Source organism: Numenius arquata, chromosome 1 (genome assembly GCF_964106895.1).
Source record: "Numenius arquata chromosome 1, bNumArq3.hap1.1, whole genome shotgun sequence".
NCBI lineage: Eukaryota > Metazoa > Chordata > Aves > Charadriiformes > Scolopacidae > Numenius > Numenius arquata.
In genome coordinates, this window is record NC_133576.1 from 2,198,434 (window position 1) to 2,222,411 (window position 23,978).

The 23,978-nt window shown below is 49.1% G+C and overlaps 1 protein-coding gene across 1 annotated transcript in view; it reads right to left on the bottom strand.

The window, feature by feature from the left end:
• Window positions 1-23,233, bottom strand: part of CCND2 (cyclin D2) — a 41,422-nt gene extending 18,189 nt beyond the window's left edge. The window contains 4 exon segments of the mRNA XM_074168774.1: window positions 5,546-5,676; window positions 19,762-19,921; window positions 23,019-23,107; window positions 23,110-23,233. Coding sequence (XP_074024875.1) covers window positions 5,546-5,676; window positions 19,762-19,921; window positions 23,019-23,107; window positions 23,110-23,188 — 459 coding nt within the window. The 5' untranslated portion in view covers window positions 23,189-23,233.
• Window positions 23,234-23,978: the final 745 nt, after the last annotated feature.

Genomic DNA, 23,978 nt, shown 5'->3' on the forward strand with positions numbered 1-23,978 from the left:
GCACTCCCGACAAGAAGAACCAGAAGCACCCCAGGACCCTCTGGACCTCAGCTCTCTGCTGTTCCCTGGGGGCTACCAGGAGGCACGCAGAGGGGGCAAAATGTTTTCTCCCTGCAGAACGGCAATTTCTGCGAGTTCCCTCCTTTTCCACCGCGTGATGCTCCTGAAGCCTCGGAGCTCTCTTTTCTTCTTTCTCTTCCCCAACCTCCCCTTTAAAAACAGAACCCTTCACACAGCGACGATGAATTAATTGTGTTGCTGCAGGAAGAGCTCTCAGGCATCAGAAATTAGGAAGTGAGAGAACTGAAGCTGCTCATTCAACTTCAATTAAGTCCCAGCGTAAAATACATTACAATAGTCTTTACTCTTCACGAACACAGCCTTGGGCTAACTCTTACACAATCCAGCCAGCACATTTTTTCCAACAATACATTTTACAGATGAGGCTGGAATTACTACCTATTGCTAAGACTGCCCGACACTTCTCCGAGACCTTGCTTTTAGTTGCTTCTCTCTCTCTCAAGCTTTAACATGTGGGATGAAATTTTCCAGTCCTGGGCCCCGACTCCAACCCGCGAGTCACGGGAAAAGCATCTACCAAAATATTTCTCCGGTTTCCAAATAGCTGGCTAATGAAAAATACGTCATTTTGTCCAACTTGAAAATTCTGACCACCTTTGGTTGGGCTGAGACTTCCAAGCTTGCAGGAGACAGGCTCTGAGTTACAGCCACCTCTGTCACAACAGCAGCAACACCTTGAAAAAATGACAGCACCTCTAACTTCTGCAAAGACTTACTATTTTTTAGCGATTAAATTATCCAGAAGCACCTTTTGTCCTGAGCGTGCCCTGACTCCAGGGCTGGGAGACCCTCCTCAGCGGTCTGTGCTGTTGCGGGCTGAGACCAGGAGCAAAGGGAAGAAAGCTTGTCTCTGCCCAGTGCCGACAGACTCTTGGAGAGGATGTGACCAGTAAAATGTTAAAGAGTTCTTTTGTTATTTGGGAAGAGTGATTTTTATTTATTTTTGTTTTCCCAAAGGCATATATGCTCAGCCAAATTTGGGAAGATTTTCACCAGGATGGCAAAAAGCACATTTCTGACAAAACCCCATCTGCTAAATTTCAAAGAAAAGGCATGAAGAAATCTTCAATGCAAAAAACATCTTTTCTTCTTCTAACCACTCAGGAACTACAAAGATGTTTTGGCAGGTATTTGCTTTCAGACTTACACAATCAGAAAAGAAAAATTCAGCACGAGAGAGAAAGTTTGTCCAATTTACAAGATGCTGCAAAACAGCCTCCTATTAAGAAGTGTTGGGATGCCCGAGAAAGCTTCAAGTACCTCCTATAATAAAGAATATGAGCTTTAAGTGTAAATCAGTAAATATCAAATGAAGAGTATCCAGAAAAACTCCCAAGGGAGCAAAAAAAGCCATGACCCTCTCAAAAGTGGTCATATGTAATATGTCTTCAACATGCTCGGAAACTCAATTAACATGGGCTTTACCAGACCAAGGAGAAAGGAAATTCCATCACGAAGACACCCTACTGTGACTTTTCTTCTGTCCCTACAAGCCTTTACCAACATCCCCAGTACGCAGACTGAGCATGGGAAGAGTCAGCTGGGATTCCGATTCAAGCAGGGCTTCCCAGGTGGAGCAGCAAGGCACCCGCCAGCATCCAGAAAGAAAGACATGGAGAGGAGCAGCGGGAAACCCGTGGGTGTAATTTCCCCCGTGAGGAGCGTCTGTGAAAGCAAGCAGCTGCCTCCAGCTTTTGTGGGACCTTCTGAACGTGACCCCATGCATGAAGGCGACTAAGGAACAGATTACTGCAGCGAGGGCTGCATCAGCAGGGGATGCTCAGAATCTCTCTGCTGGCAAAAACGATAGGTGAAGGAGGGAAATGGTCTTCCCCGTGCCCAGGGAATGGAGGCACAGCTAAGTTATCTTGCAAGGTCCCAATGACGTAGCCCTTGTGGCTCATGTGTTGAGCTCGCTTGCCCTCATCTAAGAGCTGAGTACTGTCAGCACCATGCTGTCACTGCAACGCAAACCTCTCCATGCTGAAAAAGAGCAAGGAAAAAGCAAGGGAAAGAGCAAGGGAAAAGACCCTTGTGACTGCACAGGGAAACTTAGAGAAGACAAAGAACTACCCTGAAAACCCTTTGGCATCTCCAGAAAGACAACCCAGCTACTTCATGGTTGATCAAAACTCACCAAACACCTCAAATAACACCAGGAAGGGCTACCTTGGCATTACCTTTCCAAAAAGTACTCAAATACTGTGGGAACAACAGTATGGGAAGTTTGTCTGGAGCTCACCAACAGGGGGAACATGGTCTAGTGATGGAAAGACTGTACGGTTCATCAGATGGCACAGCAACGAAGCCATGAGCTCTGCTGAGAGTATCTGTTCCAGGGACAGGTTTGGGTGGAACCTGAGCACCACTTGCTTCTGTCCTCAAAAAGAGTACTTCCAAAAGCCTACCCAGAGATTTCTGCAGGCGATGATGTGTTCCGTTCTGCTCCACAGCAGCAGAGGCAGCTGCTGATCTTGTGATGGCTCCCCCTAAACTTTCCAATTACTCTCTCCTCCAGCACTCAGCAAGCCTCCCTGACCCTCCTCTGCCACCGTAAGGGCTATTTGTGTTCCCATTCCTCACCTCACGCTGTCGTTCCTTCACTCTCATCATTAACCTTGTCCTGCCGACTATCAACCTGGTCCAGCAGGTTGCTGGTACTATAGCTGTGGCGGTTCTATAGCTGTAGGACAAGAAGCTCACAGACAATGATGGTTACAGATACTTCTCTCATTCCCGTTTCCCCCTGCGGTCCCGCCCTGTGCCACCGTGCACAGCTCCTTTAGCTGCTTTTGAGGCTGTTCTTGGAAATCTTATCAGTAAACCAAGAAAGTCCCTCTGGCCCCCCAACTCCGAAACAACAACAACAAGCGGCCCTCCCCGCTTCTTTACGCTGGATCGGTTCCAGGATTGGTTTGAAAGACGAGGACGTGAGCAGTTGTGTGGGCACACAGGAGTAAAATCAAGCATGAGAATAAGCAGGACCAGCATCATCGTGTAAGAAGGAAAATCATAGTGGTGGGGCACCAACCTTTCAGACACCCCTTGGAGTTAAGACATGGAGTTAAGACAAGAAGCTTTTAGTGGCGACCGCTGTTTTCCTTATTCTGTGAATATTCACAGCCTTGGCTGAAGACAGCACCTTTGCTAACGAGATGCTGGTCTCCCCCTCTCACATCTGCCCACTTGCCTTAAGAGCCCTCCCAGACGTTTGCTGGATGCAGCATCCAAAACTCATCCCGCTGCATCCAGTCAGACAAACATTCAAGGCGAAAATTTAATTCAGCCAATAACTGCCGAGATCAGCACAGGTAATTCTCATTATCCCTATAAATTAAGGAAGCTTAAGGGGTTAGTAATGGCTTTACCCAGTCTAAATGGAACAACTGCACAAATAAGCTTTGTGCAACACCGCCACCAGGCCACGCACTCCGAATTGTTATACAGGATTATTCTTCTTGCACGCTCTTGCTGCTCACTGTAAGGTACCAGCACTGTTTCTCCACACTTACAAAAACAGACACGAAAAGAGCAATTACTTGTGTAAAATTTCCACCTACGCTGAAATAAATACACTGAAATTAAATTTCTGCAGCTGCTTGATTTACATTATAAGCAACCAGAATTGGAAACGTTCCTTTTTCTGTGCAAAGCTCAGTTCCAATCAAAAGAAACGGGAAGGCCCAGAACTCCACTTGAAAATTAAAATCAATATGATCGAAAGAAAAAAAGAATTTGCTAAATTCTTCCCTTTTTGTTAAACTGGACCATTCCTTTTTAACCAAAACGTAGAACATCTGCTGGAAAAAACAAACCTTCTCTTGACAATGTCATCACAGACCTTATGCACAGTGAACTTACTCTGCGAAGTAAAAGCAATAAAAGGATCTATAGTTAGCACATGTTAAGGACAATGCATTGGAAACTGATACTTTTATGGTACAAAAAAAGCATTAGCCTATTAGTGGCCTGCATTTCAGAAAGCCTCACCTGTTTGCTTTCGAGGGAATTTCACCACGGCAAAACACGTCAGCTTCACAAGAGATGAAACTCCTGTTTATCCACAGACCAAGCGGTTTGGATTTGCAGGAGCGCAAGCTCTCCCTGCAGTGTCCCCTGACACAGGGATGCAGTTGGAGAAGGACCACCCCTTGGGGAAGGCACCCCGAGTGCTGCTTTCATAGAATCATAGAATGGTTAGAGTTGGAAGGGACCTTAAAGATCATCGAGTTCCAACCCCCCTGCCATGGGCAGGGACACCTCCACTAGAGCAGGTTGCTCAAAGCCCCATCCAGCCTGGCCTTGAACACTTCCAGGGATGGGGCATCCACAGCTTCCCTGGGCAACCTGTTCCAGTGTCTCACCACCCTCACAGGAAAGAATTTCCTCCTAATATCTAATCTAAATCTCCCCTCTTCCAATTTCAAACCATTACCCCTTGTCCTGTCACTACACTTCCTGACAAAGAGTCCCTCTCCGGCTCTCCTGGAGGCTCCCTTCAGATATTGGAAAGCTGCTATGAGGTCTCCCCGGAGCCTTCTCTTCTCCAGGCTGAACAACCCCAGCTCTCTCAGCCTGTCTTCATAGGGGAGGTGCTCCATCCCTCTGATCATCTTCCTGGCCCTCCGCTGGACCCGTTCCAACAGGTCCATGTCCTTCCTGTGTTGAGGGCTCCAAAGCTGGACACAGTATTCCAGGCGGGGTCTCACGAGCGCAGAGTAGAGGGGTAGAATCACCTCCCGATTTCAGTCCTCCCAGCTTTCCGCTGAGCCAAGCACAGCTGTCTGGTTTGGATTTCTCTGATGTCCCCACTAGAAGCAGACCCCAGATCTGCAAACTCGCTTTTGAGTGAGCTCCAGCACCCTCGAACTGCCACCAGATTCACCTCTCCTGCTGCCGAGGGGACCTTCTGACAAGCCAAGAAATGCCCTTCACGGGGTGGGCGCAGTGAAAACCCAGCCAGCCTGGGTTGCATCAGCCTCACGCTGTGCCAGTGCCGGAGGATCAGCTCATCGCTCGCTTCCTTCAAGTGAAGGATTTTTAGATGACACCTCGGTGAGGGCCAGAAGAGCAGTTTCAAGGTTGCGATCGCAGGACCAGTGCACGTACTGGTTTACCTCACACCCCAGGGGATGCTGTCCGCCTGCTCGCCCCCCATCGCCCCGGGGCGGTACTCGAGGTGGTTCTCCCCTACAGCAACCCTGACCATCAGCCACAGCATGCAGAGCTGAACCAAGATGCTGAACAAGGTGTGAAGGACAAATGATCCCAGGGGAGACCAAGGAGCTTTGGATGTCCAAAGCACTGCAAGCAAGGTGCCAGCTCCACACCTGCAACCCACTCGCCCCGGGAGCTTCCCCCTCCTTCGCTCCACTGGGTTTTCAAGATCAAGCTGGGTTTGATAGCCCGGTTTCTCCACCGCGCCCTCAGAAGTGAAAGGAGAAGAGGAATGCGGGACACTCACCACATCTATGTTTGTGATCTTGGCCAGGAGGTCCGTGAACCTGTCCCCGTCATTGAGCTGAAGGCCACAGATGGCTGCTCCCACACTTCCAGTTGCTATCATTGACGGTGGGTAGAGGGCAAAGTTAAAATCTGCAAGAACAGATCTGGGAATTAGTCCAAGCCCAGACCAGAAAAGCTGCAAAACATCAGAGGCAAGCAACATAAAAAAAAAAAAAACAAAAAACAAAAAACCACCACACCCAAGAATAAAAACCAGAGAAGCAGAAGAAAGGGAAAAGTGCCACTCTTTTTGGTCCAGCAGAGCTCATTAGTCACACTGCTCATCACAAGCAGTCAAAGGAGGGGTAACAGATCTGCAAATTAAAATGGAAATGCGGTTCGGTCTTTTATTCTCACTGATGCATAAAGTAAACCTGGACAATTTTTAATAGTCTTTCCTTAGTTTTAAAGCAAAGGAAAGAGAAGAAGGAGGCTTTCTGCAACTTATGTCAGAAATTTGGGTCTCAGTCACATTAGAGCCCTCTGTACAACCGCAAAACTGACTGGAATACGGTATCACAAAGGACCAAACTGAGATTTTTAGTCACGTCAATTTTTAAAGACTTAATTAAGGCGAGCATTTAAAGACCTCTCCGGGAAAAAGGGTTTAATTAACAATTCATCTTTACCACCTTTGCAATTAGGGAGCAAGAACACTTACAGCCCATAGCTACATAATCAAAGAAGAAACAAAGATCACGTTTGTCATTACTACTATTTCTTAATAAACAAGTTGAAAATACATTTCAAAACTTCCTCTCACACATCTGTGGAGATCAGGAGAGAAATGAAAATAAAACTAAATGTTCTTGTGACCTCTATAACGCCACTTTATGGTTTATGATACTGCCATCAGCACTCGTTTATTGGCATGTCTTACTAAATACCATTTCCAGAGGATTTTCTTGGTTACTGATACCTCCCTAAAATTAAATTTAGTTTGCAAGTTGTTTGTTCAACAATAACTCATTGACAAACCCTTCTCTACCAGTTTTCTGGGGGGACTGGAGGAGCAGGAAGAGGCAACCCAAGTCATACTTAATATGCGATAAACCGCTATCAATATATTCAGCCTATTCATAGGAAGAGATTTGTTAACAGAAAACTGCCCTTCTGTTAACGGCAGATCCCCACGCCTTCCCTCTTCAGCTAGCACAAACTCTGTAACCCTCTTGATGTCTGCGTAACCACTCAAGTTTTACACACACGAAGAGTTGTTCTCGGTCTCCCAGACTCTGAGCTGGCAGATACTGCAATAGCTGTGGAGATGGCATGTTCTTCTCCAGGCTGGAATATGTCCCTGGGACCCATGAGGAACGAAGCAGTCGGGTAAGAATGGGACTTGGGTCATAATGTTCATCTAGACAGACTGGAAGGGGAGGTTAGAAAGGGGGGAAGAAGAGGAGGAGATGAAACCCTGACATGGATTTATCTGTCTCACGAAGCCACCGGTAGAAGACCACCTGCAAGCCCACCATTGCAGGCTGTTGAAGCCCACCATCCTTCCTACCAGGGGAGCTCAGCAGACATCACACTCTGACAACCACTTCTGACGGAGCAAATTCCCACTGACAGACGCAATGGAATATGGACTGCCATTATTATAAAAATAATAATTATGCACTGTCGTAATGATAAGAACCCACTGTACATCGGAAAGTTGATGATCTTGGAAATTAAGTTATATTGCCCCCACTAAAGAGTGTGTCAGTAAGAGGGTCTCGACTCCTACCTATCAGTGTGGGACACAGCCCTGAGGATGCTGACCTCGGCACATGTTGGGGTAACAGCAATTGCACTCCCACTATCAAAACCACTTCCACATTTACCTCGTGTGGATTTATACACCCACATGCAAGGCCCAGCCCCATCCAGCCTGTAAATGCATGACCAGGGAAAATAGATGAGGCTACCTGACACATGGCACATGCGCTCCTCACAGAACCTGCCCGATCCCCAGTGCCTCAGCCTCCGGTTGCACTTATCATCGGGCCATAAATACAATGCGATTCTAAGCCCTCGAAACAACCTTCATTTTAGGCCATTCTGCTGGAGGGCCCCGGGACTCGGTTCTGGGTGACTGCTGTAGCACCTCGTTCCTGTGGGTTGACCTGGTAGCTAGTGGCTCCATGGAAAAAGTGTGATAGACAGGCCACCAGTTTGCAAAGTCCAATATGGAAAGCGGGAATAGTTAAAGAACTCCAATAAAGAGAGGTTCTTATAAAGGCTGTAAATGTTTATGTACTTGCGTGACTGTCCAGAGTCTCGTCCCGGCCCATGAAGAACACAACAAACGTATAAAATTAAAGAATGTTCAAACATTTATGGAAGAAGCCTAACATGTCAAAAATATGCTCTCATCTACATCGAGAAATTCATCAGCAACTGCACTAATTTCTTTAGGAAAGTGATAAATTTAACAAGACTGCATCTCCACGGGTCTGTTACTCCTTTTGTATGCGCTGCGTTTGCTTGGGTTTGCAAATCCCGCGTGGTTGCATTGGCATCAACGAGGCTGCACTTGGCCAAGGTGACCCTAGGCTGGGATGCAACTCCTGCACTCAATCGTTGGACTTACCAAACCATCTCCTAGTTATGCAAGGGCACTACAGGTGGCAACGGGCTTTACGTAATTTACTCCTCCTCGAGTTTTGAGGAAGACGTAGTAAAAAGATGATGTGAAACCTCTCAAACTCTGCCGGCGCTTGGACAATCCCTATGGAAGCTACGATGCAGTATCCGAGAATGAAACCTACCCCTTCCAACCCATCATTTGAGCCAGCAGCAGGGAAAAATGGACCCACCCGGCGGTCCAGATGGACCCACACCCTACTGTGTGGTCACCAAGTCCCCACAGAGCTGCTTCACCCAGCCCCGAGTGGCTGGTGGGGAAGACCCGAGCTCCTGCAACCCACACTCAACGCTCAGCATCGCCCAGGCTCAACGGGCTGAGAGAAGGACACAGCTCCAGCCTGCCCCCTGAACTTCCTTGCCTCCTAGGGGCTTGCATCAGGACATTCACATTATCCAAATGCTGGCTTTCTCGTGGCTGATTTTATATCTACTCCCAGAAACCGTCTTCCTAGGAAGCTGAATAAAGAGCCACAGTGCCCCTGCCAACTAGCACTGCTGTAGGTCTGCTTCCACGTGGGGTCACATGAGAACACTTCTATGCCCAATAACCTTGTTAGTTCCCTTAATGTCATTCATAATGCAAATGAGACAGCGAGCGAATGGCCAGAGGCCCAGAGTGACTAAAGCTCAGCATCCAGAAAGTCTTACATTGCCTCTAGCTCTAAACTAACTTCCCTCCATAACAAGCACCATAAACTTGGCTATCAAAGCTACACATGCCCAGTCTTTGTTGTACAACAGGCAGCGATTTGTATCACTGGGTTCTATTTTTAGCATATTAATTAACTACTGCAACTGGTGAGGCAAGTGTCTCCAACTGGAGAGTGTGGCGCCATTGTCTGAAGTCATCACCTCATCTCGCGCTATTGAAAATCATGGCAGTGACCCTCCTGCTGATATGAATTTAACCTGACATGCCCACAAAGGGATGGGGGGTGGTGCACCAATTTTGTGCACATGGTTCTCCACATCACCCTGGACCCTATTAGTGTGGAAAGAGCTCATTGAAAGAAAAGAAGCCACATTGTGCTGGGCCACCTAGAGGGTTGAATAGAAAAGGCTGAGGAAAAGAGCAGGCAGTGGAATAAAGGCCGTAATTAACATATTTCCATATTCAAGCAAAGCAATAACTACGTGAAATGTTTGTCAAGGTGCAATGAAAGCATAAATATTAAGTACCGTATCTGAGGGGATGCAGAACCCCGCTCCCAGTCTCTTACATTCCATCGAGAAATTCAAAACAAGCTATTTACACATTATTTTCAATTATAAAACTCTATCCCCGCTTCCCTCATGACAACAAGCCGAGTCCTGCCATCCTCACCCAGTTTTCACCCAGGTAAAACTGCCCCCAGAATTACGTTATAAGCTTGCCCTGAGTTTATAAAAACACAAAATCAAAATAAAAGAGGGAGAGAGAGGACTTGAACATTTGACTCTGAAACATACGCTTTTATTTCAAATTCTTGTCGGAGATGATGAACCCTGAGGGAATGTTACGAAAATCATTTCTTACTGGACAACTGAAGCAAGGCTACGGGTTAAATCCTTTTTTTTGGACCTCTGTGCAACCCTGGTTATCTGGCACCCAAAGCCTGCACTGAAGACACGGGCTCTGCCTCAGACTTTGCTGTGATCTATGTGATTCCGTGGCAAAGTACAAAGGAGTCTCGTAAAAAGTCAGAGGACTGGGGCAACAGCGCGTAGTCTACGAGGACGCGAACATGCGAACACCTCAAGGAAGAAATGGGCTGGTAGAAGGCAGGATTGGCTTTAGCTTCTATTCCCAGGCAATAAACACCAGAAACCATCCCATCCCCGTTTCAGCGTCACCTTTTTTTCCTAAAGGACCTTTAAAAAGAAAGGACCAACCTTGCACAACCCCACTGACTGAGCAACACATATTTCCCTGCCAAGGCAGCCACCAGCAAAAATACCAACCTACCAACCAAACAAAAAAAACCCAAAGAAAAACAGAATCCTGGGCTGCGTAGGGAAGAGCGTGGCCAGTAGGTGGAGGGAGGTCATTCTCCCCCTCTGCTCTGCACTGGTGAGGCCACAACTGGAGTATGGCATCCAGTTCTGGGCTCCCCAATTCAAGAGAGACAGGGAACTACTGGAGAGAGTCCAGGGGCAACTAAGATGATTAAGGGATTGGAGCATCTCCCTGATGAGGAAAGGCTGAGAGAGCTGGGACTCTTTAGCCTGGAGAAGAGAAGGCTGAGGGGAGACCTTATCTATGTTTACAAGTACCTAAAGGGTGGGTTGAAGGAGGATGGAGCCGGACTCTTTTCAGTGGTTCCCAGTGACAGGACGAGGGGCAACGGGCACAAGCTGGAACATGGGAAGTTCCATGCAAATATGAGGAAGAACTTCTTTCCGGTGAGGGTGGCAGAGCCCTGGAACAGGCTGCCCAGGGAGGGTGTGGAGTCCCCTTCTCTGGAGATCTTCAAGACACGCCTGGATGCAGTCCTGAGTGATATGCTCTGAATTTCACTGAACTTTTAGAGTTGGAAGGGACCATAAAGATCATCTAGTCCAGAGCATGTTGGAGCAACCCTGCTTTAGCAAGGGGGTTGGACTGGATGATGTCTAGAGGTCCCTTCCAACTCTGACAATCCCGTGATTCCGTGACTTCAGTGTTGGCAATAAGAAAAAAAAAGGCAAAATGAGAAACAGTGCCCTTTGAAACACAGTCACCTCCGAACCAGACAGCCCGAGTCACCAAGCAAGTACAGGGTACCCTGCATCCTCACCCTGCTTTCAGACTGGAGCTCGCACCGCCAGGGCACGAACACATGCATGTGCTGGGGCTGTTTTTTCTGCCGGTGCGGCACACCTCGGTGATGCTCAGGTTCTAGGACCCTGCACACCACAGCCAAGCTATTTTGCTGGCTCTCTCCCGATCCGCTGGACTTCACTCCCTCCGAGCCAGGAAAATGCAAAGTCCAGAGTCAGCCTAAAGCAGGAGGGAAGCGGAGGCAGGAACCCGGAGAGGTCCCGCAAGGGGAAGCCCTAACTCGCAGCCAGCAAATGAAAACTGCCGGAAGGAAAAAAAGCACCGACAAAGATCCAGGCTGAATGTGGCCGGTGTGCCAAAGCCAGGTGGGAACTCTACCTTCTTACAATGACCCTTGTTACTGCTCCGGGCACAGGCAGGTTTTTTTTAACAGCCAGTTTTCATCTCTATAATTTGATAGAGGTTTATTTTCAGAGCTCCCAAGAGAGAATTGGGAAGTGCCGTCTCGAGGAAGACAAATGTTCTCACGGGGGACAAAAAAAAGAAAAGAAAAAATTTAAAAAAGAGAATGTTACCTCCGCCAGGAGAACAGAATCGTGACGGTAATAAATATTGATTTATAAAATGATATAGATAACGGTCAAATTTCACCCAGCCTCAAACTTCACCCAGACGATTACTTTAGTCTAAGGACAAGCATGGATCTGTACTCTGCCAGGTGAGTTTAAAAGAAAGGCCTCAGAGAAATAATGTCAGTAGTGAGTTTAATTCTTGCCTGTTTTGATCCAAACGCAAGTCAAGCGTCAGCGTGCTACTTTTTTTTTTTTTTTTTTTTTTCCCAAACGTAGTTGGTTGTAACTGCATCGGCCATTTTTTTTCTCTTGGCTCTCGTATTTCTACAAGACGCAGCCTTTTTTCCCCCACGTTAACTCTTTCTGCTTTTAAAGGCAAAACCAGATGACTCTTCAGCCCTTCAGGAAAGGGCACGGCAGTGCCAAGTATGACCAAAGGAAAAACTGTCAAGTAAAACAGGACGCAGACCGGCTTCTATTCTTTGCGTAGGCAGGAGGGCAGACACCTGATTCTGCTCCTTGGCTACAGTAAGGCAGAAAGTATTCGGCCTTTATACAAGGGGGTCTAAAGTACCCTAAATGCGAGTGTCAACACCACAACCGCCCAGGTGAGGTGGAGACAGGGAATCACGTTGAACAGTCTATGTAAAGTATACGAACGCTCAGCGTAACGCGCTCGTTAGCCGGTCATAAACTCTGTTTCTGAACAACCGTTCGCACCGGTTGTTGTTTTCAGTTGTTCTACACCTTCACTAAGGAAGCCTAGCCAAGGATCAGGATTGTGTTAGCACTTGAACCATCCAAAGGTCAGATCTGCAGCTGGTAGGAAGGAGGGCAACTTATCCGGCAGCACAGGAATTACTCCAGCTTCTATCAGCACAGTCTCTCTTCCCCCATTTCCTTCCACCTCATCTTCCCAGATGTGATGGATCCCACAACTTACGGAGCGAGCCTGCTCATATGAAACACTCCACAGGCCCTGCTTACTTGTTGATGGAGCTTCCATAGCTCTTGTGGCTTCATTTTGCTGGAGAACCCAATATATACTGCTCTGAGCTGCCTCTCCCAGGAACAAACAAGAGCCTTCTTTTGTATGGCAATAAATTCACGTGGATTACCCTTTCTTCTGTCATGCAAGAAGTACTCATGCAACCACTGCCACTTTGCAACATGTATTTTATTTCTAAGAGACTAATCCACACCAGAAAGCCTCTGTGGACTTCTTTCTTTCCCTCTGCAAAGAACAGGTCCTGAATAAAACTCACATCGCGCTTTTATCCTCTGCAGGGACACAGCCCAGTAACTCTTACGTTGGCTAATGTAAGGGTTTCATTACATTGATGTCAGGGGAAGGATGCACGGTGGACTTGCCCAGCAGGAGTCCTGAGGACCAAACATGCCTCTTGGTGTTACAAAGCATTCTGTGTGGTTACCCTCCAGATCACTATGGTTTATGGGCCTCATCTTGCAGTCTTCGCTCAGACAACACTCCCATTGACTTCCACAGAACTTATGTCTGAGTAAGGACCCGGGATTTGGCCCAGAAGTTAAAAAGCCTTCTTGCCTTTCAAATGTAGATGATTAATGCCCCAGAAACAGTGGGCAGAGGTTTGGCACACTGTACAGAACTGACATAAGGCTGAAATTTTCCTTCTCTTTCTTAGCCTCTTTGCAGACACGAGCTTTGAAAGCCACCGGTCTATGAGATGCTGGGTTGTACCCATCATGGGAACATCTCACCTGCCACAGGGCTCAGCCGAAGCACAGAAGAGACCACGCAAATGGCTGAGTCTGGGGATCTACACAAGTTGCCTTCTGTCTCTTCAAGTCTGCAAAGCTTTTTGCTTCCAAGTTTCGCACGCCACTAAAATCAAACACCGCAAACCTTCTCACTGAGATTGGTCTCTCCATGACAGCCTGTTCGGAGATGCACAGCTCCTCTTTCCAAAAGCCTGACTTGCATAGCCTGTCCTCCCCAAAAACCCCTTCCCTTGTAGGCTCTGACACAGTAAGGGGTATCCTGTGCCAAAACGGTGGCACGTACAGCCTCCAACAAGAGACCGTAACACAAGGAAGCAGCTGGGCATCTGTGACTCTCAACAGCCTGGAAGAAGAAGTGAAGGGCACGCAGAAGCCAAGGAAATAATGCAAGCCCCTCTTCTGCTCCACACGCAGCTCTGTAACTGGTGCCAGCCCCCGCTCCTCCAGGAGCGATCCTTTGGCTTGGAGGACGGCACGTACAAGCCAACAGGCAACCCCAGAGAAAAAACATTTCCAAGCCGCGTGGAGTGGTGCACGAAGAAAACAGAGGAGGGACGAAGGGTACAAAGCAACGAACAGACAGAGGTGGGGTCAGAGCGGCGAAGTGACTCCATCCCAGAGAGGAGAAGGATGATCTCCATGGGGCCCGTGGATAAACGGGATCCTCCCACGCTGAGCAAGTGGTAACCATCAATTCTCCCACGCTATATTGTAAGGACAAGGGGTCCAGATGCCGTCTCTTAGCACCTTTAAAATTCTGAAGACTCTTAAAGGAGATTTTCATTACACGGGGAGCCACCAGCAGAATGAGAAAACAAATGACATCATGACAGACTAGGCTATGCCAGGACGTGTCAATCCATACCTTCTTACCGCACAGCAAGCGAGGCAGCTTGAAGAAAGCCATTCCCAGCCACCAGATCAAGCTCTTGCTTAATGACAGTACCTTCTTTGCATGGCCACGGTGCTGGAAGCACGGCCAGGGATGGGCTACAGGCAGACACCACTTTCAGCCCCTTCCAGTGGAGAAGGAGCTGAACTTTTTCAGCCCAGTCATAGAATCACAGTATCATAGAATGGTTAGAGTTGGAAGGGACCTTAAAGATCATCGAGTTCCAACTCCCCTGCCCTGGGCAGGGACACCTCCGCTAGAGCAGGTTGCTCAAAGCCCCATCCAGCCTGGTCTTGAACACTTCCAGGGATGGGGCAGCCACAACTTCCCTGGGCAACCTGTTCCAGTGCCTCACCACCCTCACAGGAAAGAATTTCCTCCTAATACCTAATCTAAATCTCCCCTCTTCCAATTTCAAACCATTACCCCTTGTCCTGTCACTACACTTCCTGACAAAGAGTCCCTCTCCGGCTCTCCTGGAGGCTCCCTTCAGATATTGGAAGGCTGCTATGAGGTCTCCCCGGAGCCTTCTCTTCTCCAGGCTGAACAACCCCAGCTCCCTCAGCCTGTCTTCATAGGGGAGGTGCTCCAGCCCTCAGTCAAGAGAGAACTTTCTATTCAGGGAATAAGGTTCTGTCTTGCTCAGCAGCTGTACGTTCAGATGGGACCAAGGGCAAAGAGGGATACATTCCAGCTTCAGTCACGCTCATGTGAATCATTAATCACCGCAAAGGCTGAGGAGAGGCTGTGGATTTACATACATGCAGCTTGTTTCAGAAACTGGGCTTAAAATAAAGACAGAGAAACAGAGAGCGTGCCAAAATGATAAAACATGACTAAGAGGAATATACAAAAGAACCGAGTGTCACCTCCTTTGGCGTAACTTTCAAATGGAAAGGGGAACAGGGATGAGTGTCAAAGTGATCCCGCGCATCTAGCACCACATCCAGAACCGTTAATTGATGCTTCCCTCTCTGTTTGCTGACCCAAAGAACTGCAGGACCGAGATCACGACCGGCCCTGTAAAGAACAGGCAACACTTGGGAATTTCTGGTGTAACCCCTTGGCTGGGCAATTAAAACGGTGCGGCTGGTGAAGAAGAACTCAAGCTAGAGGGAAAAAAGTTCAAAATATGCCAGATTTTGCATGATACACCAAAGAAGAAAGGGAAGTACTTGAAAGCACAGAAACCTGCACCGAGATGGAAACGAGAGCGATTCATCGCTGTGTCAAACTCGAGTTAAAAGCACGCGTGGAGGGAGCAAGGGAAGAGGCAGCCACATGTCAAAGAAAGCCACATGCCTGCTGAAACAAGGCAAATGGGGAAATGAAAAACCAGGCTTTACCCGGGCTGGTGGAGAGCAGAAGCTCTGAGGGAGAAAGGGAAAGAAGAAACACAGCAGCCAGTGAGAGCTCTGCAACAAATAGGACAAGAAAAGGAAATGACAACTGGATCTGGAAGGAAGTCTGATGAGAAGGGGCTTTTCTTCACCGGGGAGGGTAAGAATCACTTTGAGAAGAGTGGCAGTGAAAGGGAAATATGGTAGCAATAACATCACTTTTCTATAATGCAAATGGGCCTAGTAGCTTGCTAGTACATCGGGAACGAGATAGAAAACCAGGAATGAGGACTTGGATAAGATCTCTGCTTTTGAAACTGCAAGGGGTTTTGGGTCCTCCTCACAACTAAATGCCAACACAGTGGAAAATGGGACGAGAAGAAAAGAACATCTACAGCCGGCACCATGGTGCCCTGTCTATCAGGAAGCTCCGGACGCAGTCAATTACATCTTTCATTTGCAAGAAAAGCAACTCTTGACTTGTTGCCTCTTTTAAACTCTACATAAAGGACTCATAAAGGTTCATGCCTTGGAGACACATAACACGAGAAGCAGACCACACAGGGGAAACACATGAGAGAAGTGTTTTTTAAAAAGGAAAAAAAAAAGGAAGACGCAGGGAAATACACCTCAGTCTCACCTCTGTGCCCAGCAAGATCATGGGGCGGATGCTCCTGGAAACTCTGCTAAGGCACATGGAAAGTAAGGAGGTGACTGGTGAACATGGCTTCACCAAGGGCAAATCGTGCCTGACAAATTTGGTGCCCTTCTACGAATGCGCTACAGCATTCATAGATAAGGAGAGAGCAACCGACATCATCTACATGGACTTACACAAAGCGTTTGATGCTGTCCTGTACGACATCCTTGTCTCTAAATTGCGTAGACGTGGATTTGACGGATGGACCACTCAGCGGATAAGGAACTGGCCAGATGGTTGCACTCAAAGACCTGCGGTCAATGCCTCAAGTGGAAACCAGCGACAAGTGGTATTCCTCAGGGGTCGATATTGGGACCGGTACTATTTAACATCTTTGCTGGCGACATGGACAGTGGGATTGAGTGCACCCTCAGCAAGTTTGCTGATGACACCAAGCTGTGTGCCGTGGTCAACACGCTGGAGGGAAGGGATGCCATCCAGAGGGACCTGGACAGGCTTGAGAGGTGGGCCCGTGCAAACCTCGTGAAGTTCAACAAGGCCAAGTCCAGGGTCCTGCACCTGGGAGGTGGCAATCCCAGGCACAAATACAGGTTGGGAAGAGAATGGCTGGAGAGCAGCCCTGAGGAGAAGGATTTGGGGGTGTTAGTGGATGAGAAGCTCAACATGAGCCAGCAATTTGTGCTTGCAGCCCAGAAAGCCAACTGCATCCTGGGCTGCATCAAGAGAAGTGTGGCCAGCAGGTCACGGGAGGTGATTCTACCCCTCTACTCTGCGCTCGTGAGACCCCACCTGGAATACTGTGTCCAGCTCTGGAGCTCCCAACATAAGGACATGGACCTGTGGGAGCACATCCAGAGGAGGGCCACGAAGATGATCAGAGGGCTGGAGCACCTCTCCTATGAAGACAGGCTGAGAGAGTTAGGCTCTTTCAGCCTGGAAAAAAGAAGGCTCCAGGGAAACCTTATAGCAGCCTTCCAATATCTGAAGGGGGCCTGCAGGAAAGATGGGGAGGGACTCTTTGTCAGGAAGTGTAGTGACAGGACAAGGGGTAACCATTTTAAATTGAAAGAGGGGAGATTTAGATTAGATATTAGGAAGAAATTCTTTACTGTCGGGGTGGTGAAGCACTGGAACAGGTTGCCCAGGGAAGCTGTGGCTGCCCCATCCCTGGAGGGGTTCAAGGCCAGGCTGGATGGGGCTTTGAGCAACCTGCTCTAGTGGAGGTGTCCCTGCCCATGGCAGGGGGGTTGGAACGAGATGATCTTTAAGGTCCCTTCCAACCCAAACCGATTCTATGATTCTAAGTGCATGACTGGGCTCAAGGCTGCTGAAAGGGGATGCTTTTTTTACCAGTAAATGGACTGGTAAAGCATGGAGCTAACCATCATGAATTCATGGAGGAAGAGTGGAAAGAAGTCACGGACTTTGCAAGCTCCTTCATGGCCCACAGTCCTGTAATGTTTTGGTTACACGGAAAACTTCAAGGGCAAAGGATTACAGACCAGAATCCGAGAAGTAAAATCATAAAATCTATGCCACTCAACAAAATGTCCTCTTGGATAAAACAAAACAAACCAAAACACTATTGTAGGAAGTGAAAGCAACAAAAGAGAGGGAAGACTGGTTTGGTTTGGAAGACAACCACATATGCTGGAGGTTGATGGTTGATGGTGTTGTGAAGATGCAGAGAAACGTCCATGGGAAAAAAACCATCTTTTTCAGAAGAAAAGGGTAGTGTGAATGAATCCTGGGTAAGGGGAGAAGGCAAAGAAAGAAGGGAAAGCTGACGGAAAAGATTAACCCTAAAGTAAAAGGCTAGTTATTCCAGAAACGTCTGATGAATTACCAAGAGTGATCCTGCAGTCTTTGAGCAATATTTCTACTGAGTCCTGTGGTCTTTCGCCTGAAAGGGATCACGCAGCAGTGGAAAAAGAAGGAAAAGCTTGAGCCTCTTGGTAACCAAAAAGTCAAATTACCCTAACACAGCCCATATGAAGTTCTCTAAAACAGATCAACCGAGGCGGTAAAAATTGGCCTACATTGGAAAAGCAGTCACTAAATCTCAAATAACGAGAGGCAGGCACAGCAGTAGACATTCCTACCCAAAAGCTGCACCTTGTCTTCCTCTCCCCTCTGCAAACATGCGGGCAGCACGGTTCTTATCACCAAGGGCTATGTCAACCTGTAGTGAACTCAAACACCCAACCATATACTACTTGGTAATAACCCTGGCAAACACTGCATGCTGTTTATCTGTCCCAGATCTAGCTTCTAAGAAGTGGTCGAAGCATTAAAACTTTGTACGAAAATTTGAATACGCTTATTTGCTTAAAGTCATGGGGGAAAAAAAAACAAAACAAAACAAACAAACAAACAAAAAAACAAAACCAAACCGAACCAAAAAAACCACCGAAAAAAACCCCCACCAAAAAAAAACCCCCAAACCAGTGTTTTGAAGACAGGTATAAATTAAAAGCCTCTCTTCCACAGAAGCAACTATTCTCACCTAAATTTTCAGAAACTCTATTCAGCCAAACGTACGACGAAAGGGGAGTGCAATGGTTCCCTATGACACAGGCTCGTTTCACTGCTTTCTTGGAGTGAACTGAGAGAAAGAATCCAAATGTTATAAAAATAAGTCATTACTTTCTAAATTGTCGTTCCCTATCCTTCAGTAATGCTTCAGTCAGCCTGGAGAAGAGAAGGCTCCGGGGAGACCTCATAGCAGCCTTCCAATATCTGAAGGGAGCCTCCAGGAGAGCTGGAGAGGGACTCTTTGTCAGGAAGTGTAGTGACAGGACAAGGGGTAATGGTTTGAAATTGGAAGAGGGGAGATTTAGATTAAATATTAGGAGGAAATTCTTTCCTGTGAGGGTGGTGAGGCACTGGAACAGGTTGCCCAGGGAAGCTGTGGCTGCCCCATCCCTGGAAGTGTTCAAGGCCAGGCTGGATGGGGCTTTGAGCAACCTGCTCTAGTGGAGGTGTCCCTGCCCATGGCAGGGGGGTTGGAACTCCATGATCTTTAAGGTCCCTTCCAACTCTAACCATTGTGTGATTCTATGATTCTATGCGGTAGCATCACATCCGTGTTAAAATACAATTTTTACCTTTTATCTGGACGGCGTCCAGTTAATGAAAATTTATGGACACATGAATTTAATGCATTAGCCCCAATACATTTTGGGCTAACAAGCCCTAACAGCTTCTAGCATTACGGCTGCCCCACGTTTGTCCTTATGAATGACCTGTGGCCCTTTAAAAAAATTAGTGAACGGGCAAAGTAGAGAATTGTATGGTCTAATCAAGTCTTACTGACTTCACTGCAGAAACACCGAAGGCGTTAGTAGGAGCCGGGCTGTAACTTCGCTACAACTCCCCATTGAAAGAATTCTGTTTATACCCAGTTTCGGAGCCGGATTCATGACGCCCTTTGCAATCGGTCCCGCTGGCTTCTGCTTCTCTTCCCGCATCACGTAAGGATGGAGGGGATGAAAAGGCAGCAGCACCAGCAGTGACTAATCTGCTCTTTCAACCAGAGGGCAAGCAGCAGGCCCACCCAGAGCACCTTTGCCTACCTGTGGCACAAAGGGCGATGAAGGTTTGTGCATGCTTCCGGATCAAAAGCAACTTGTCTTTAGGTAGAGGCAACTTCCTTAGGATGTGTTCAATGAAATCATGCGGGGTGACGGCTGCGAGGTTCCACTTCAACTTCCCCAGTACCACCAGCTCCCACTCCTGCAAAGGGGGACGGGGAGGGGAGAAGAAAAGCCATAAATGAGCCTGAAAAAAATAAAAAAAACCCACTTCGCTTATTTCTCCGATTGTAATTATATCACTGCTAAACTGGTTTTGCTCAAACGTATTTTTTTTCCGTACGCCTCTACTGCTTTGAAGTTGTTGACTTTATTCTTTTTATTCTTTTTTTTTTTTTTTTAAAGGAAAAAAAAAAAAACCACTGAAAATGTCAAGCTCTACTGAAAATAATGAGACCTGGCAGCTCCTGCCAAGATTTTACTTTTTTTGTATCCAGTGCTGAATGCCCACCCAGAAAGTTTAGCCTGCAATTAGATATTGCCAAGGTCACTGTAGTCCTTTCCTAGTAACTTCTTTTAAATGGCTATAGTCCTTACTTCATAGCCATTTAAAGCCCTAGGGATAACCATACACAAAAATAATCTAGATACGCATTCTTTTTTTTTTTTCAAAACTGGGGAAGTTAGCTTGATGGCATTCCCTCCCAAAACTGTCTTCAAAAGCTCCTGTAGATAAATCTGATGGTGCTTAAACTACTCCAAGGCAGGCTTTGCAGAAAGGAAATGCACGTTAACACAGCCAAGAAGTAGCCTGTGTGAATTATCCGCCAATAAATCATATAGGATCCATTCCCACGTTCTTTGCGCATCCCAAAACTCCCAGTGAAATCAAAGGAAAGCTTGGGCGCGTACGTAACTACCGGCCGTTCCCTGCGATGTGATTACAGGTAGACATGGCACCTCGTCAACACATCCAGCCATGGGCTTCGAGTAAGGCTAGACCCGCGTGCTTCAACATTTCAAAGGAGTTTTGAATACCTTACAGCGCCCCGCACAGCGAACAAAGCTCGGGCCTTGCCCTCGTTTGTGTCTCGTGCACCAACTATTAGCTATTAACTAAATTCCACGCGCCGATTCCCGAGTTCCGATGATGCGTGAGCCTGGTAGGAGCCCAGCGTGGCGGGGAGCCCCGGCTAAGCTTGTAGGAGCCGGCAAGACGAAAAAAAATACGCCCTTTAATTTTGCAGCCGAGGAGACGTCAACCGGCGTTGCTGAGAAACCATAAACACGGACCCCACAATGCCATTTCTGCAGCCGCGTCTCTGAATAGATGCCCACGTTAGCAGCGAGTTACTTTCCTGCAGACATTCCTACTGGATTATGAGAGAGCCCTCCATAGCTTGGAAAATCCCACGTTAACGTGTGTAACCGGCCCCAGAAACTAGGTGTGGGGTTTTTAAGAAAACCTGTAAAAAGTTTGAACGCGATGGCAGTTGCGTTAACCAAGGACTGATCTTCCCAACATTACTAATCCGACAGATCTTGATAGAGAGAAGTACTTTAAATTTGGGGGATTGAATCCACGGAAGCGCTTTAAACACATGCTTAAATCCACGTGGCAGAAGGTAGGCACATTGTTCCACCCCTTCTCACGCGGGGGCCACGGCAACAGCGGTCCATCCCGCCAGCGGGACACCTCCTGCCTACCACAGCTGCGGCAGGGTTCGCAGCCCAAAGCTCTTCACCGCAGAAGCACGAGCTCCCAACCCCTCCCCGGGAGCCGGGGGAATTCCCACCGCCTTCACCCCAGTGATTCATAGGAGAAATTCCCCTGGGATGCAGCCGGCTGCGCGCATTCGCCGGGACGGGCGAGGACAAGCATCTCACCGAGAAGCTTAACCACTCGCCGGGCGCCCCGTACCGCCAAGTGCTTTGCAAAGGTGGATTATTCCATCGGAATTATTTTGATCCGGTTTCCTCTCTCACCACCTCTGAACTGGGATGCGGCAGACGCGCTGCCACGGGAAGCACCGGACGTAGGCTTTTAACTTGTGGCGACGTTCAACCGAGCTGAATTTTCATCTGGATGCTAACCTCCAAGGGGAGGGGGGGAGGGGGGGGGGGGGGAACGACGACCCCTCCCTTTGCAGATGCCACAAGGAACAAGCCTTGCACCTTCCCAAGGTACACCCGCTGGCGATGGAGCCCACCCCGGCACCACCCCACAGCCCGAGCCCCCCTCCGGCCTTCCGCACGGAGGGGAACCCACCCTCCCCTGGGACACCACCAGCCGGCGGGTAGGCGTCCCGGGGTTTGGGGTCGGGGGGGGGAACCAACACCTCTCCCCCCCCCCCCGCCACCCCCGCAACGGCCGCCCCGTCTAGGGCCGCAGTCCCGCCCGGCGCCCCGCGTGTCTGCCGCTAGGTGGCGCCGCCGCCTCGCCCCGCGCACGTGCGCCCCGCGAGGTCCCCAGCGGGGACACCCCGCACCCACTGGGGGGGGGGGGGGGGGGACGGGGGGGGACGGGACGGGGACACGGCGGCGGGGGGGGGGGGGGGGCGTCAGTGAGGCGGGGAGATGCGGGGGAGGCAGCACCCAGAGGGGACGTCCCGCGCGTGTGTGTGTGTCCCCACACACCCCCACCCCAGCACTGAGGTTTGGGGTCTTTTAGCCATTTTTGACAATTCACAGAAACCCACGAAAAGCATCATTTTTAAAAAGCGGGGGGGTGTGTGTGTGGGGGGGGATGTGGCAGAAGCGATGCCCGTGCAGCCCGGCGGGGAGACGCGGAGGAGGCAGCACCCAGAGGGGACGTCCCGCATGGGTGTGTGTTCCCCCCCCCGGCACCGTGTGCCTGAGATTTGGGGTCTTTTAGCCATTTTTGACAATTCACAGAGCGCACAGAAATCCGTCAAAAGCATCACTTTTAAAAGCGGGGGCGTGGGGGGGGGATATGGCAGAAGCGATGCCCGTGCAGCGCGGCGGGGAGACGCGGAGGAGGCAGCACCCAGAGGGGACGTCCCGCATGTGGGGGTGTGTGTGTGTCCCCCGCCACACACCCCCACCCCAGCACTGAGGTTTGGGCTCTTTTAGCCTTTTTTGACAATTCACAGAAACGCAGGAAAAGCATGATTTTTAAAAGGGGGGGGGGGGTGTACGTGGCAGAAGTGATGCCCGTGCAAGGAAGGGAGAGGGAGAGGGAAGGAGAAAGCCGGCAGGCTCTGAGCTGTGGGAGAGAAGGTGGAATTGGGGGTGGGGGGGGGGGTGGGGGGGGGGGTATGGGGGGGTATGCCGCTTACCAGCAGCTCTTGGGGTTTGATGGAATTGTCCGTGTATATGCACAGCTTCTCGGCTGTCAGGGGGATTGTCTCCTTCAGCTTGGAGGCAGGAACATGCACACCGTCCCCAGCAGCTGCAGATGGCACTTTCGGGTGGGCACCACGGCTAAGAATCGGTCCAAGTAATTCATGGCCAGGGGGAAAACCTCTTCTTCGCACTTCTGCTCTTCGCAGACCTGCAGGGCAGGAGCGTGGGGAGGCGGGGGGGGGGGGGAGAGAAAGGGGGTGGGGGAAGCCGGGGTTTGGGAGTTGGGGGGGGGGGTGGGAAGAGAGAAAAAGACACGGGGAGAAATAAAATAAATGAGCGATCCCGAGAAAGAAGACGGCTGCCTCCCTGCTAACGGCTCCTGCTATTTTTGTTTCCCCCGGGGAGGTAAATTTTGGGGGAGGGGGAGATCTCTGGAGAGGCTGGGAAGGCTGTCAATCGGCTTTCACATTCCTTTAGTTCATTCAGTAAGAAATGAATTCAAGACCCTGTGTGGGAGAGAGCCGAAGAGCCCCATCCAGCAGCAAGAGAGCAGCCTCCGACTTCTTTTTTTTTTTTTTTTTTTGACCCAATTTTTTTCCCCCTTTTTTTTTTTTTAAAAAAAAAAAAAAAAAATTTCGTCATATTTTCAAAAAATCGATAAAAATATCCAAACTTTCCCGGGGGTCCCGGTTTTTGGTGCCGGTGGCATTCCGGGACGGTCCCCTATCGTTGCGACAATTGCAAAAATTCCCCCCGGGGGGTTGTGTCCTCCAGCCTGAGCCCCCTGTCCGGGAGGGGGGGGGGGGGGGGAGAAGAAGGGGGTGGGGGAAGGAGGGGGGGGGGGGGGGGATGGAGGGACGGCCAGCCCAGCGAGGGCGAAGTGGGGTGGGGAGAGCCCGAGCAGCCCCAATCCTTTTAAGCGGGAGCCGGCGAAGAGGAGGGTGGGGGGGGGG